Source organism: Pogonomyrmex barbatus, unplaced genomic scaffold (assembly GCF_055798465.1).
Source record: "Pogonomyrmex barbatus isolate J1 unplaced genomic scaffold, ASM5579846v1 scaffold6, whole genome shotgun sequence".
In the NCBI taxonomy this organism is placed as follows: Eukaryota; Metazoa; Arthropoda; class Insecta; order Hymenoptera; family Formicidae; genus Pogonomyrmex; species Pogonomyrmex barbatus.
This window is the reverse complement of record NW_028297160.1, coordinates 5,597,281-5,611,506: the sequence shown is the minus strand read 5'-3', so window position 1 is coordinate 5,611,506 and position 14,226 is coordinate 5,597,281. Positions and strand designations below refer to the sequence as shown.

Genomic DNA, 14,226 nt, shown 5'->3' with positions numbered 1-14,226 from the left:
GTTGTTCCTCCCGAGACGTCGTCCACGAAATACCCTTCGCCTCTCGATCGAAGGGAAGAGGGAGAGATAAAAAGAGGAAGAGAGAGAGAGAGAGAGAGAGATAGATAGATAGATAGATAGAGGGAGAGGCAGAGAAGGAGGCTGAGCGGTTGCTAGAGCAGCCCGCTGCAGCGGCTCCTAGGCGACTCCCTTCTGTACCCTCGACCGCCCATCGCGAGCGCGACCGGGACGGACATCGGATTATTTATAGCAGCCTCTGGTATTCGGCGGGCTACGACACTGTCTCGGACCGTTCGAGCTATCGGATCACCTGGTGCATCCCGCGGTCCACGCAAACTGTCGCGGCAAATTTTCACCACGGGTGTATCGCCGCGCGTGGCGGAAAGGTTCGGCGACTGATTCCTCCTCTTCTTCGCTTGGTCCCGCTTTGGTAAACGTAGAAAAAAATCGCGCGGAGAGAATTCACCTTGTGATTGGCAAAGTACCAAGAGCAAGTATTTTGTAACGTATCTTAACAAGGTATGTTGGTATCTTCAGTTATCGAGGAAGAAAAACGAATCGACGTGACTGTGAAAACGTACCCAGAACCCACTTGAACCTACCGCCGTCGTTATCTCTCGACAATAAATGACATCGACGAAACGTCGCTAACGCGACGCGGAATTAGGGTACAGCTGCGGTATTCTACGTTGCGTTAGCGTCACTTACCGGTGTCTTAATTATCGAGGAAGGTCGAAAGGCGGTAGCGCTTTCACGCGACTCAATCTCCCTCGTTGTTTAATTATATATAAAGCCGCTCTTCTCTAAGTACTTCTCGCTGCAGTTAACGCGGGCAAAGTGACTAGTAAACGCGATTAAAATGCCGAGACGCCGCGCTGCAGGATTAAGGGAGAAAAAGTCGAAGAGATATGATCCTTACGCGAGCACGCGCGCGGTCCTTGACTCTCGGAGAAACTCTTCCGTTTCCTCCGCTTGTTAATTATTCCTCGAGAATCTCCCTCGCAGCTGGAATAAAACAGACACGAGTCCGACGAATCCCGGATTAAAGCTGTACGTTGTTTGTTTTTTTTTTTTTTGTTTCTTTTTTCTTTTTTTTTTTTGAAGCAGGGAAGTGTTTCGACTTGAGATGGCAGAAAAACGAAAAGATTGCGTGATTTGATTTGAAAGTGAAATTTTTTCCTTTCGAACAATCTCGCTGCGATGACGCGCAGCATTCTCTCGCAGCGCGAGCGTTGGTATAAAGAAAGATATAAAGGCAGACAAACGTCATGCGCGGCAACATGAATTCGGCGATTGTGTCACATCTTGGCACTCGATGCCAGCACCGCGATACAATGGCTTGATGATGATGGTGATACCTAAGCGACTACTGTCGACTCTGTTAATGCGCCTCGGTCAATGTAAAAATAATTCGTAGAGAAAGACGCAGCTGCGTTGCATTCTTCTCGAAAGCTGTTTGTAATTGTACATATTCGCGTAGCTCTGTATATACGGACGATGTTTCCGCAGTATATACACGTGTATTTGGTAGATTACCGGCACATCTTTCATATCTACGTACTGAAAGATTGATCACAAGTAAAAATTTGGCCGCACCGCAAAGGTGCGGCCTCATCTACATTTTTCAATTGCAATAAATAAATGTAAAGAGAGTGTATAAAAATCGGTACGCGTTGCACTAATGAACTTTGCATTCTTAATAAAAAGTGATTCAAATTAATCGAGAAATGGTAGTAAAAACGATGATAATTCTGTGACACCCTGCATATATATTCAGAGTATTCAGTAATGAGTGGTAAAAACCGAGGGGTTGATTTCGCGTACAAAAATAAATCAAAATCGATCATAGTCGATGAGCTTCGTAAGATGCAAGAGTTATTAATACTTTAATTTTCGAGATTCATTTTCTTGAAAACGAAGTCTCGTGCAAAATAAAAGTTTAGCCTACATTTCTGATTTATTTTTGTATAAAATGACTCTTCCTTCTCCACCTTCCTGTACTACTCATTACGGGACATCCTGTATAAAACGTTATACAAACGTTATATATAATATTCTTTTTTCTTCGATATCCTTGGCGTATTATACAGGGTGTTCCAGACGTACCATGTCATTTTGACTATCAAAGATCTCGATGCAGAGTGCCAATAGCTCTTGAGACATGAACAAATAGAAATTAAAGTTTCATGAGTATAGATAAATAACGAAATACCGTTTCTCAACTAATCTCAAGTAAGATTTACTTTTAATTCAGCTTGATTGATGCCAAGATATTTTTAATCTATAAAACTAAATGGTGGACGGTGCTGCACGATTGAGTCCTCGCGAGGAGAAACTCCGCTCGAAATTCATTAACGATTCCCACGATTGAAAGATGGTCCGGTAGGTCTGAAACGCTCTATACTTTGCAATACTTTATAAAATATATAGAATATACAGCATGTGTTCTGTGTATGTATGTGTTACGTGTGTACGTGTAAATATATAATACACTGTCTCTCTCTCTCTCTCTCTCTCTGTGTGTGTGTGTGTGTGTGTGTTGTGTGCTGTGTGTTACACTAGGAGTCCTATAATGACGTTCACTCGACGTTCATACGGCCGCTAAAGATCCGATATAGTGGTGTCGTTCAGGGAGGGAAGTGATCGCATGTACAAGTGAGCGCCTAGCAATTTCTTCGATAATCTTCCGACTCGCATGGCCGCTCGCTCATCCCGTGCGAGTCGTCATCCGTACGGTTAACGTCAAACTCCTCAGCGCTCGTAGACCGCGCTCTACTTTTTGCTTATAAATAAACGAGCGGAGGAGAAGAGACGTTGCTGTACGCGCGTGGGTGACGCTCGGCCGATCGCGAGCGACCGTAACGACGACGACGACGAACGACGGCGACGATGATGCATCTTTATCTTGAATCGCACGAAACGGCGCGGGGACGGTGAAACGCGCTTTCACGATGCGAATGCGAGACAAAGAGAGATGCAAATATCGGGGGATGTGTTTGTTATTCGTACGAAAATTATATTGCCACTCCATATATACCTATGTTACAGTTCAAGCATTCGAACGCATTTTTCAACGTGTGTAACTTGTTGAAGAAATCAAAAAGCAGTAGTTTTCGTTCTTTACATTATCAGTCCGAAGCGTCGGTGTGTGATAGCAACACTCGCTCGATCGCCAAATCGTATCTCGATGGATTCATCGTTAGCATTCTCGCAGCGTTGTCGTATTATAATCGGACGGTCCCGTATAAGGCGAGTCCCGTCGTCCGGCGATTACGCGAAATCGGTGGAGCGGATGTCGTATGCCTCGGTGTCGCATCGCGCCCAAGTTCCTGGGGGAAGGGAATCCGGGTCCCCGGGTCCCCGAAGGCTCAGAATCTCACTGACGGACACACGGCCGCGCGATCTCGAATACGCGATTACTGCGAAGACGCGGTTTAATGAGGTCTCAGTGTAACGATTTTATTGTTGCAATTATAATTACAGTAATCGTAATCGTAATCGTGGTTGTGAGATGGTAACAGGGACGTCGTGTCGGGGGCCGAGCAGGGTAAATGCCGGGGTCAGGCGAGCTCGTTGCTGTCCGGAAAGTGGTCGCGGACGTCCAGACAGGCGGCCAGGTCGAGCACCAGGTGATGGAGATTCGGGTGCTCGAGGACCTCCGCGTCCGGCAGAGGCGGATGGCAACGCGGCCTCTGCTGACGACCCCTGAACGACCGGTGCAGATTCAGCACCACGTCGCAGAACACGTAACGCACCAGCAGCAACCGCAGAAAGTCGTCGCCGAAGAACTGCAGCACGCTGGTCTCTACGAATTGCAAAATCATGGATAGAATTACGTGATATTACGTCGGGAACGATTCGATCTGGTGGAGGAGGATGCTCTTTGAGAGTTTGTCGGTTTCTTTCCTAATTTGCGACATAAAATAAACACGCGTATATTTTTCTTTACATTTGGTCTTAATAAAGCTTCGATGAGAAAATGTTCTGCAAATTTTTAATTTTCTTAGATTCCGATGTCTCGAGTCGAGCTTTTTAACAGGTTGTTCCAGAAGTGGCGTGAAATAAACGAATGAGAAAGGCAATATAATTGCCTTTTCCTTACATATAAAGATACGCGACGTCTTCGAGCTTGATTTGCTGGAATTCTTGAATTTTTTTTTTTTTCTTTCTTTCTGAGCTCGTTCAAGGAAATTTGTGATGAAAAGATTTTCTGATCGTATTTTGAAGCAAACGCGGAAACATTTAGGCAGCAAACAGCTCGTGATATAATATCAATTTATCTCGATAAAGATAATAGGTATCCCTTAGCTCAGGAGTTAAAGAGACACACAGAAATCGAGAAACAGGAGTTTCTCGCCGATAAATTCGTTTGGATCTAGGCCAAATGCATTTATTGTTGTAACGCGATCGTAAGTCGCATTCAATGAGCCAGACGGCTGCTGCTGCACAACGAACACGCCCTCATTTTGGCGATAAAATCTTAATTTTGCTCGCCCTTCGCTTAGTGCCACGCGATATACTGATCAACTTGAATAAATCTTTTTCGACTTTATACGCGTTTTTTAGAAGCGATCCTGCTTAGAAACATTTCATCTTAAATTGCGGCAGATTTTCAAAAATCAGAATATCAATAAAAATATTTTGACATTTTAATTCGACAATTAGTGCCTAATAAGTTAATTATTCCTATTTTAAGACTGAATATAAATGTTCGTCTGTGATCTCCAATGATCTTCTCATCAATGATGTCATTTTTTTAGCCGATCAACGAAAGAAAACTCCGATCGATTAGATCTCCTGGAATTCATCTTCCTCCACTGTCGAGCCCGTTTCTCATCGGATCGCTTTTGTCCGATCGACGCTTCAGGCAATCGGTCGCGACGAGCGCATATCCTTACCGCATCGGGAACGCGTTACGAGCTGACTGGCCTCGTTAAGAAATCGCTCGATGTGACGCTGGCAGCGCTCCCAATGTTGCACGGGCAGACTCCCGATGTTGCATATAAGGCAGAAGGCGGCGAGGGGGGCATGAAGAAAGAGGGTGAACAGGCTGCCACCGTGTCGCAGATCGCGCAAAGTCGGCGGCACGTCCTGCGGCGACATTAGCACCATCAGGGGTTGGCCGAAGTAACGCGGTATCTGCTGGAACACGAAGCTGTTGTCCGAGTCGACGACGACGAAGAGCGGCTTCCTGGTGAAGGGATACAGATCGCCAGGGTACAGGCAGTGCGGCTCCTTGCCGCCGGCTGGCCTCTTCCCGTGCTCTGGATCCCTCTTGCTGCACGTGGACACGCCGCCCAGGTCGTACCCCACTGCGAAATCGCAAGATTTTATCAACATCGTGCAATTCTGCGTTCGCCGATCCGACAAATGGATGTCGGCAACGTTGAGGAAACTTCGGAATTTCAATTTATTTGACGCGTCGCGAGACGCATAATCGAAATACAAATACGTGTTTACCGAATGAAATATATCTCGAATAATATTTCTCACAACAAAAATTTGTTGACCGCTTCTTTTCGGAATTGGCAAATTTTTAATGTCGCATTAATTAATTTTCATGCGATTTCAAGAATGGAAAGGAGGTTATATGTGAATTTTAATTAAATGAGAAAATTTCGTTATTCATGTTATTTAATATATTGTTTGATTTTTAAAAATTAAAAATTTTTTTAAATAAAAAATTCAGTTGTTTATCGCATTAAATTATAAGTGCTCTCGTTTTTGATATTATATATTGACAATAAAATTTTCAGATGTTCTTGCCATAAATGGTAATTTGTATATGAAACGAAGAATTTGTATATGACTTTCCCCAATGTTGCCATCATTCACCGTAACCAATATTTTAATTCTAAGCATAAGCAAACGTTCTAAAATTTTTATATGAGCTTTTCGAAGCAGTTCCATCAATAAGCAAAAGTCGTGGAATTATTTATGTTATCAATTATTGTAATCGATGGACTCCTGGTTTCTAATACATTGATATTGATTGCAAAGCCAGATTCGCTATGAAACGAATCTTTATTACGAAGCAGCCTTGATACTGGGACGATACTCTATTTTCCTTTAAGGATCTTCGCTGCAGTGGCGACCAATATGTAATCTTGATCTAAGACATAACGTTCAATTCTAACTTTAAAGCCAATCAAAGTTACATGCGGATAAATAATTTATAATATAATTTTAATTTTAGTAATTACTTCTCTTTACGAATAAACCACGTGCAAATTTGACGTAAAACAAGCTAATTAATTAAGTAAAACAATAAGGACACAGAAATTTATTAAAAAGCAGAAGTCTCCCTGGAGATTTAAAGTTTATATCCTATTTTCGAATATAATAAGAATTTGCCAATTATTCTTAGAATTTATGTTAATAAATCATTTATAGAATTTATATATTTAATTAGACATTTGCATGCATCTCTCATGTTATTCCTCGAATATATTAAATTTAAAAACAGTTTCCAGGAATACTTTGCGATAAAATACATGAAACACATGCATATTATTTAAAATCCTCTCTACAAATGGAAAGAGTAAAACAACATTTATATGTTTTCTTGAAATCGTTAAAAGTATTTTGCTACTATTAGTACCATCGTCAACGAACGAAATATGCATCCGGTACGAAATCACGATGAGCATACGACAAATAAAAATACGCTCGGATCTTATTATAAACATTTTTTTTTTCTCTTTTAACGATGCCAGTAGATCAATAAAATGCATATACATATCAATTTGAACAAAAAGTTTTTCAGAACAGTCTCTTTGTGAATTTGCGAAACGTCAAGCTAGATTTTGTTTTAAAGAGTTCCACTTTCGAATACTTTTCAGTCGATCTGGGCCACTCTCCGTGCGGTTCGTTCGATACAGGCGACGTTTCGGGAGATGCTCGTGTGTACACGTATACAAAGCACGTGGCTGCGAGCCACGATGTCGCACGGATTATATCGTGTCGTGGCCGTTCCAATTGAGGGAACACGGGAAACCCAGCCAGCCACTTCCATGATGATATCGGTGGCCAAAGTGCCGGACTGCCGACCGGGGAAACTGGCCGAAAAGACCGACACGCGTACGCCTTCGGCTTCGCCGAGCGGGTGATTCGCTTTAACTCCGCATGACTGTACAACGGGCCGCTCTGTATCAGTGATCACTTTTGGGTGACCGCCGTTTGTGCTGGCGCGCGATCGACTCAAGCGGAGCGGGAACGGACTTGGCGGACCCGAGATTGCAGGGCGTGAAATGTGGGACCCGATACTTGGGATTGATAGCGCTCAAGCGCGACGTAATGATCCGCATCGGCCGCAAGCCAAACGATTCTGCATGACAACGAAGTCCAGGTGAGAATGACCCGTTGGGTCAGTTGGTTGTAACTCTGTAACTCGTGACCCCCCAATACGAAGTCGTGAATCCCAATACGAAGTTCTTCGGCCACGTAAATGTACGAAAAGCATCGAGAGAATAATTTTGCAACACATTGATTGCACGTTATTATTTTTTTATTTATTTGATTGTTTATTTGATTGTTTTCTGCCTTGATATGATAAATTGTTTTTAATTCGCATCAAAATTCTGTATTGAAATGTTGCATTCCGCACTTCATGCGGAAAGCTTCATTCACTTTAATTTTCTTTTTATATAAAAATACTAGTGCGAATAAAAATTTCAGAACTTTTTTACATCGCGCGCTAATTCTGACACTTTTTAATAAAAAATGTTTATTAATAAATTAATGAGAAAATAACACGTAAGAATAATATATATAATTTTCTATTAAAAAATACTAATTATCTTAATATAATTTCTAATTATTTAAAATTTAAAATTTTTATTTAAAATTTTTCAACCGAAATTGTCATTTCACATTGCCTATCTTTAATCTTTTAAATATATTGTATTTTCTCGTGTAATATTTGTGTATTATTAAATGATCCATGAATGATAAGTTATCTTCAGTAACGAAGCAAGTAAAAGCTATTTAAACATTAATTTATCAAGCATTTCCACTTAATTCCCTAACTTTTCTAAGTGACATACAAAGATAATTTATCAATAATACAGCCTGAAATTAGCTATCCCACTTCGTTCGAGCGACAAATTGGATGAACAATTTATGGAAGATGCATGTCACCCTTACTTCAAGATTTATTTTCAGCAGATCTTCTATTTAAAAGAAAGGGATTTACGTCTATAAACGCCTATAAACTTGCGACAGCACAACGATAGAGCGAACGATAAGGGCGTCTGCGTAAGGGCTCGATTAAACACTCACTTTCTTCGGGGTGCTTGACGGTGGAGAAGCAGCCGTCCGCCGACAGGTACAGCAGTAACGCGCCGTTCGCCGGTAGCTCCTTGAAGCCACTCGCGAGGAACACTTGCACCTGGCTATAGGTTGGCTTGTACAGCAGGTACTTGTGCGGATTGTCGCGTCTCGGCGCGCCGTTCTCCGGTCCAGGATAGGGTCCAGGTCTAAAGGGCATCCGGCCGGCCGGCGAGGCGTCGTGCAGGTGATTCGGGTCGTCCCTAGGCTCCCGCTCGAGCGTCTGCAGCATTCTAAACATGTCCATCGACAACTCACTGAACTTCACCTGATCGGCGCAATTGCCGACTATTAGGATCTCTTGAAGAGATAGGCACATGGGTGGCGATCGTTCGACGGGCGGGCAGGTCTGCGGACCGAGCCTGTGGGTCAACACGATGGGGTTCGAGTCCGAGTGTAGGACACCGACCGCGGACTCGGCCTTGACGAAGGCCTTGATCTCGTCGAGGACGAGGTTCCACTCGAGCTGATCGTCCGGCTCGTAGGTGCTGGTGTAATCGGCTATCTGGGCATCGAGCTCCTGCACGAGCTCCCGCACGAGCTTCATACGGTTCAGCAGGAGGCAGACGACGATGAAGCGGGCGTAGTACCTGAGCTTCTTCACCATCAGATCGCTCCTGTCCTCCTTAGCAGCGCGGCTGTAATAGGCGCGACCGCGTATCGCTGCGTAGAACGAGTAGGCCTCGTGCAGGTAGCTCGTCTCGCTGGTACGCAGGTAGTAGTGGTAATAGAGCTGACCGATCTTGCTGGCGATTTCACCGATCTGCCATCTTTTTAGATTGTACTTCGTGTCCAATATTGTTCTGAAAACAAAGCGAAGCCGTACACGTGAGCGCGCACGTGTTCACGCACATACCCTTAATGCGTGCTATATTAAATCGCTGAATTATCATCTAAAAATTAATTTCTTTTTATATCCTTTTATGCTCATCATATGTGACTAATTAACATAATCTGAAGACAAATTAATTTTTAATTTAAATTTCAAAGAATCTATTGCTCCCAAAAAGTGTTTTGAGAACGCTTCAGTTTGCTATGAAATATTTATGTAAATTAGTTATTACGAGAAATAGCTTAAAAATATATTTCTCTCTTTTTTAAAAACATATATAATATTCTATATTTATAATATTATATGCGTAAAATATTCTTTAAAAAAATATATTTTTTTAAGTTATCTTTTGTAGTAACTAATTTATATAAAATTACATAATATTATATATAAAATTATGGATGTAAAATGTATAATATCTTACAGCAGAATTAATCACTTCAATTACACACCTTAATTAATTTTTTTATTAGATATTTTTATTTTAATAACCAAAAATAATCCAATTAAAAATTACAACGGACTTATCATTTATTGTATCATTTAAAAGATTAATAGTCTTAAAAAAGAAAATACAGTTTAATTTAACACATTTAACAATGAAAAAAACCGTTTCAATTATGATGCATAATCGAAATAATATTTCCAATCGTTAAACGACGGAGAATAAAAGACTTCCTTTACCTGCTTCTCAGCTTATTACAAACTCGTTTGTACATATCACGTATGCATTATAATGTAATTAGTATGTAATGAAGAAACGAGAGAAATAAAGACATATGAGTGATATTCCGTTTTTTTCTTCTATAAAATGTCCGAAAAGTAAGTCATATGAGTCATCAATCAACCTACAGAAATCGAAATGAGATTTGTTTCATCATTCTAATGTGAACTCGTGAGATTGGCTAATGAACAGATAAAATTTGAAGCGTGACACACGAGGACTCGGTCACGTGAATATTGTCGCAGGGATCTTTGTTTCATCATCATTATGAGATCGTTGGATCAGCGACAGCCACGAAACGCGATCACAAGCTGCGCTGCGGTATCGCGAACATTCGCGTGCTAAAAAATATCGCACTCTACATCAAAACGCTAAGAAGGACATCGATATTTTCTACGATGGTCATAATCTTGCGGCATGCCTCGTCGAGCGCCACCACTGGCACTGTCGAGTCGAACATGCCTGTTTCTATTGGATCGAGAGAGATCGCGGATGAACATGGAAGTCATTCAAAGAAAATCGACGAAAATCGCTGAATCATACACCTATGAGTTCAGGCAGGTTCGAGTCAACACAATTTCTCGCTGCGAATACTTGTCAGACATTTTTCTCGTCTCCTCTAGGCGAATCTTTCAGAAACGCTTCATCCCTCTGGATGAAGTTAACTCGGTGCAAAAAATCGCTACCAGATGTGCTCCAAGATGGGATCAGGGAAACCTCACCACCAAAGTCATTTATTTCCCTCGCTTTTTCGCGTACACAAGCAGACCCGTTAACACACGCGCACGTTGTCCCTCTTTCCCTTTCTCTCCTCTTTACTCCCGTTTATCTTTATCACTCACCTGTGCTGTTGCTGGAACTTCCACAGCTTCGTGTAGACGTCGAAGGTCCGCCCGAAATAACCCTGCCACTGCTTATGCCCGTATTGCGGCAGGTCGCGCAGCCCGTTGAACAGCTGCTTGCTCTTCTCGAGCAGATGACAGAACTCGAGAACGACTTTGCGCTCATGGTCGTCCATGCCAGCCATCATGACCATCTTTTCGGCGAGTCGAGACCGCGGCCGGACGCTGGCTGGACGCCCTTCTCGACGACACGGTCACGGCGGGCCCGCGTGATGGCGCCTGGCGATTCCGCCACCCTTTTGCACGGCGCCTACGACGACGGCGACCACGGCAACCAATCAATACTCTTGCCCACCCCGCATCAGGGGGAGCAGCGTGTGCGCCACCACCGCCGACGCTGCCGACGCCGTCGTGACGCCTAGCGTCGACGTCGACGGTGGAGGCGGCGGCGACGCCAACCGCAATGACGACGCTCGCGGACATCTGTGCGAATGACGCGGAGGCTTTCGGGGTAGTTTAACGAATCGATATTCTCGTTCTCGAGGGTAAAATGATGATCTTTGGGATTAACAAATCTGTAATAGTTTATTTAATTATTTCGGCACTAATTCTTTTTTTATAATTAAAAGATAGTTGTTTGAGTAAAATTGATTGAGATTTTTATTTGAATCAGATATTTTTTTGGATCTGGTTGAAGAGTTTTTTAATTATTTAACTAAATTATTTAAAAAATTCTTTAATAAAGATTATTATAAGAAAGTAATGTGTATTGCCAATATAATTTGAAAAATTTTTAAGTATTTAAAGAACTGGGATTGTTAAAAACTTAGTTCTGTAATGTCTACGGATCAAATTTGCGTGAAATTCTGACTGTCCGATCGGTAGACCAACCATTGTTGAAATAAATCAATAAATTTCTACCCCTACATGGTAAGAAATATCGTGGGTAACTGCTTAGGGATGGTTTTTACATAGTCAGTCTGAGTTACCCTTATCCAGTTACCCTTATCAGGCTCTACTGATACAGTTTTCGAAACGATCATACGTTTATATGTTTGGAATAATAACCAACAGAAGGGATATAAATTAAGATGCGAATGCGAATCGCAGAATTGGAAAGCAACAAAAAAATTGCACCTAATATTAAATTCTCAAAATAAATAACTAATATTTATTTGTGGGAAAAATTCCATTATATATAATCATATTAGAAATTTTTGGATATGTGGAATATCTTTTAAATCTTTTAAATTAATAGAGCACCAATTTTTAATTGTAAATATCCTCTCTTAGAAAAATACTTTAATACAAAGCTATCTCTTTACTTTCTTTTATCATTGGATTTTTTTATCATTGGAAAATTCATCATTTTTATCATTAATTTTAATCATTTTATCATAAATTTAAATTAAATTTTCTTATTACAAGAAAAGTTTATTTAAAATTAATTATTTTATCTTTGTATACAGCTTTTCTAAAATTAAGTAAATCAGTCATTTTGTAATAATTACTGCTGCTAATTATCGTATGAATTTCGAAGTTAGCCACTCAAACGAAAAAGAATTGAAACACAGATGTCCAATTCAATTATTCTACCTACATAATCTATCTACATTCGTTTTAGCAGTTAAATTACGTTCACCAAAATCTCAAAATGACGTACCTCACTAAACCATTCACTGAATACCATAGCTTTTTCCATCGAGCGAGTCTCCAAACTCTCTTGAATACTTGCAAACTTTCTATACTTGTCCGGACTCTAACGAGACCTGTCCGTTTTTCTTTCGCTGTAATTAAAATTTCCAAGCGAAAGAAGGGTAACGCCACACCGGCGAACGGAGTGTCGGAGACCAGGGGGTGGTCGCGACCGCTCGACACTTTCGTCGCCGCGGCTCGTTACGGCGGTAGCGACGGTGGGAGTTTTACCGCCCCGCTAGTCGACTACCGTCGTCGGCGGAGATTAATTAACTAGATAACGGTCGGTGGCTGCGAAAGAGGGCGAGGAGAGCGGATAAAAAGGGTGAAAGAGATAGAGAGAGAGAGAGAGAGAGAGAGAGAGAGAGAGAGAGAGAGAGAGAGAAGGAGAGAGAGAGAGGGGGGGAGGAGGAGGGGAAAGGAGAAACAGTCAGATAGAGCGAGAGAATGACGAACGAGAGGAATATATCGGAGACGCGAGATGGAGAACATCGCGAGGGGGCGAGGGGATACGGCATAACCATGGGCCGACTATGAGAATCCTCGCTGGCGAACCATGGTACTACGGGGAGGTTGACGACTAGGGGGCTGTTTCCAAAGGCCGGACGGTATAGAGTCCGGAGTATATCGACTGTGTCGCCTCATCTACAAGTCAATCAGGCTCGCGTGCCAGCGGCTCGTGAGGCCGGCTGGTACACGTAAGTAAGTAGCCAGGCCTGATGGGCACCTACACGCATCCCCTGTGCGGTACCCGCGTCTAATACGAGGCGCTACCGTCGTCGACAACGGGGCACCTTCGCCCGACGGGTATGCAAGTATAATGCGCTGGCGCATATATAAATGCTTATGGTAATCCGCGCGCGGTCGGCTTGTTTCGATGCTGGCCGGATGTCTGCTAGATAGAACCCGCTCCGTATCGCCCATTGCTATCGGTACGTATGCCACTGCCATAACGGCCCTATGACGTTTTCTTGCGTATCGCAAACGGATTTGCTATTGCCAGAATATCTCTCACGTGATCGCGAATATAAAAATTCAAAAAATATATATATATATATATATATATATATATCTGAAACGTAAAAGTTGCGATAGAAATAAAAAAGATATGTGGCCTTTAAAGTTTATCTTTAAAGTTATACATATATTGCTTTAGATTGTAAATATCATTTTTAATATCTACTGTTTGTTTCGATTTATTTTCTTCCTTTCTATGCAATATCTAATGTTTGCACGGGAATCGGAACATTTGATACCAGATACAGATTTGGAAATAATTTCCTTGGGCCTTCAAAATTATTATGTATAACGTTCAAATTGGTTGCTAGAAAATAAAAAATTTTTGCAATATTATTATTATGTTTAAGTCTCTGGATGGTCCAAAAAAATTATCTTCAGATCTATATTTGGCTAAATTTTTAGATTTTTCCAGCAAAATTGCTTCTTCCGTGTGGCGCTAGATTCCTAGAAGGGTTAACGTTAGCGCGAATTATTTAAGAGCCGCGACAGGATTAGCTAACTGCGTACTAGAATTCGCGAAATTATGAGTTGAGGTGAATCCGGTGAGTCAGCTCACGATCGATGAGCTCGAATCACGGTCGAACCTGCGATCTGCGCGTCGACGATGGTTCGAGTCATGACTCGGCTCAAACGGCCGCTGCTGTCTGGGTATAGACGAGTGATCATATCGGGTCGTTAACTGATATTAATAGCAGGGCGCGGTGAGCCACGGAGACTGCTCTTCCTCTTTCTCTCTCTCTCTTTCTCACCACACACACTACATATACACACACACACACACACAC

The 14,226-nt window shown here is 42.0% G+C and overlaps 1 protein-coding gene and 1 long non-coding RNA gene across 2 annotated transcripts; one reads left to right on the top strand and one right to left on the bottom strand.

The window, feature by feature from the left end:
* Positions 1 to 381: 381 nt before the first annotated feature.
* Positions 382 to 6,745, top strand: LOC148935117 (uncharacterized). The gene is made up of 2 exons (XR_016140611.1): positions 382 to 519; positions 4,761 to 6,745. It is a non-coding gene; the product is annotated as an uncharacterized LOC148935117 (long non-coding RNA).
* On the bottom strand, positions 3,434 to 11,106 carry LOC105424209 (protein SCAI). Its single transcript, XM_011634333.3, has 4 exons — positions 10,727 to 11,106; positions 8,281 to 9,131; positions 4,899 to 5,312; positions 3,434 to 3,805 (listed from the first exon to the last, which is right to left on the bottom strand). Exons 1-4 carry the CDS (start codon positions 10,918 to 10,920, stop codon positions 3,561 to 3,563), a joined length of 1,704 nt encoding a protein of 567 aa, XP_011632635.1. The 5' UTR covers positions 10,921 to 11,106; the 3' UTR covers positions 3,434 to 3,560.
* Positions 11,107 to 14,226: the final 3,120 nt, after the last annotated feature.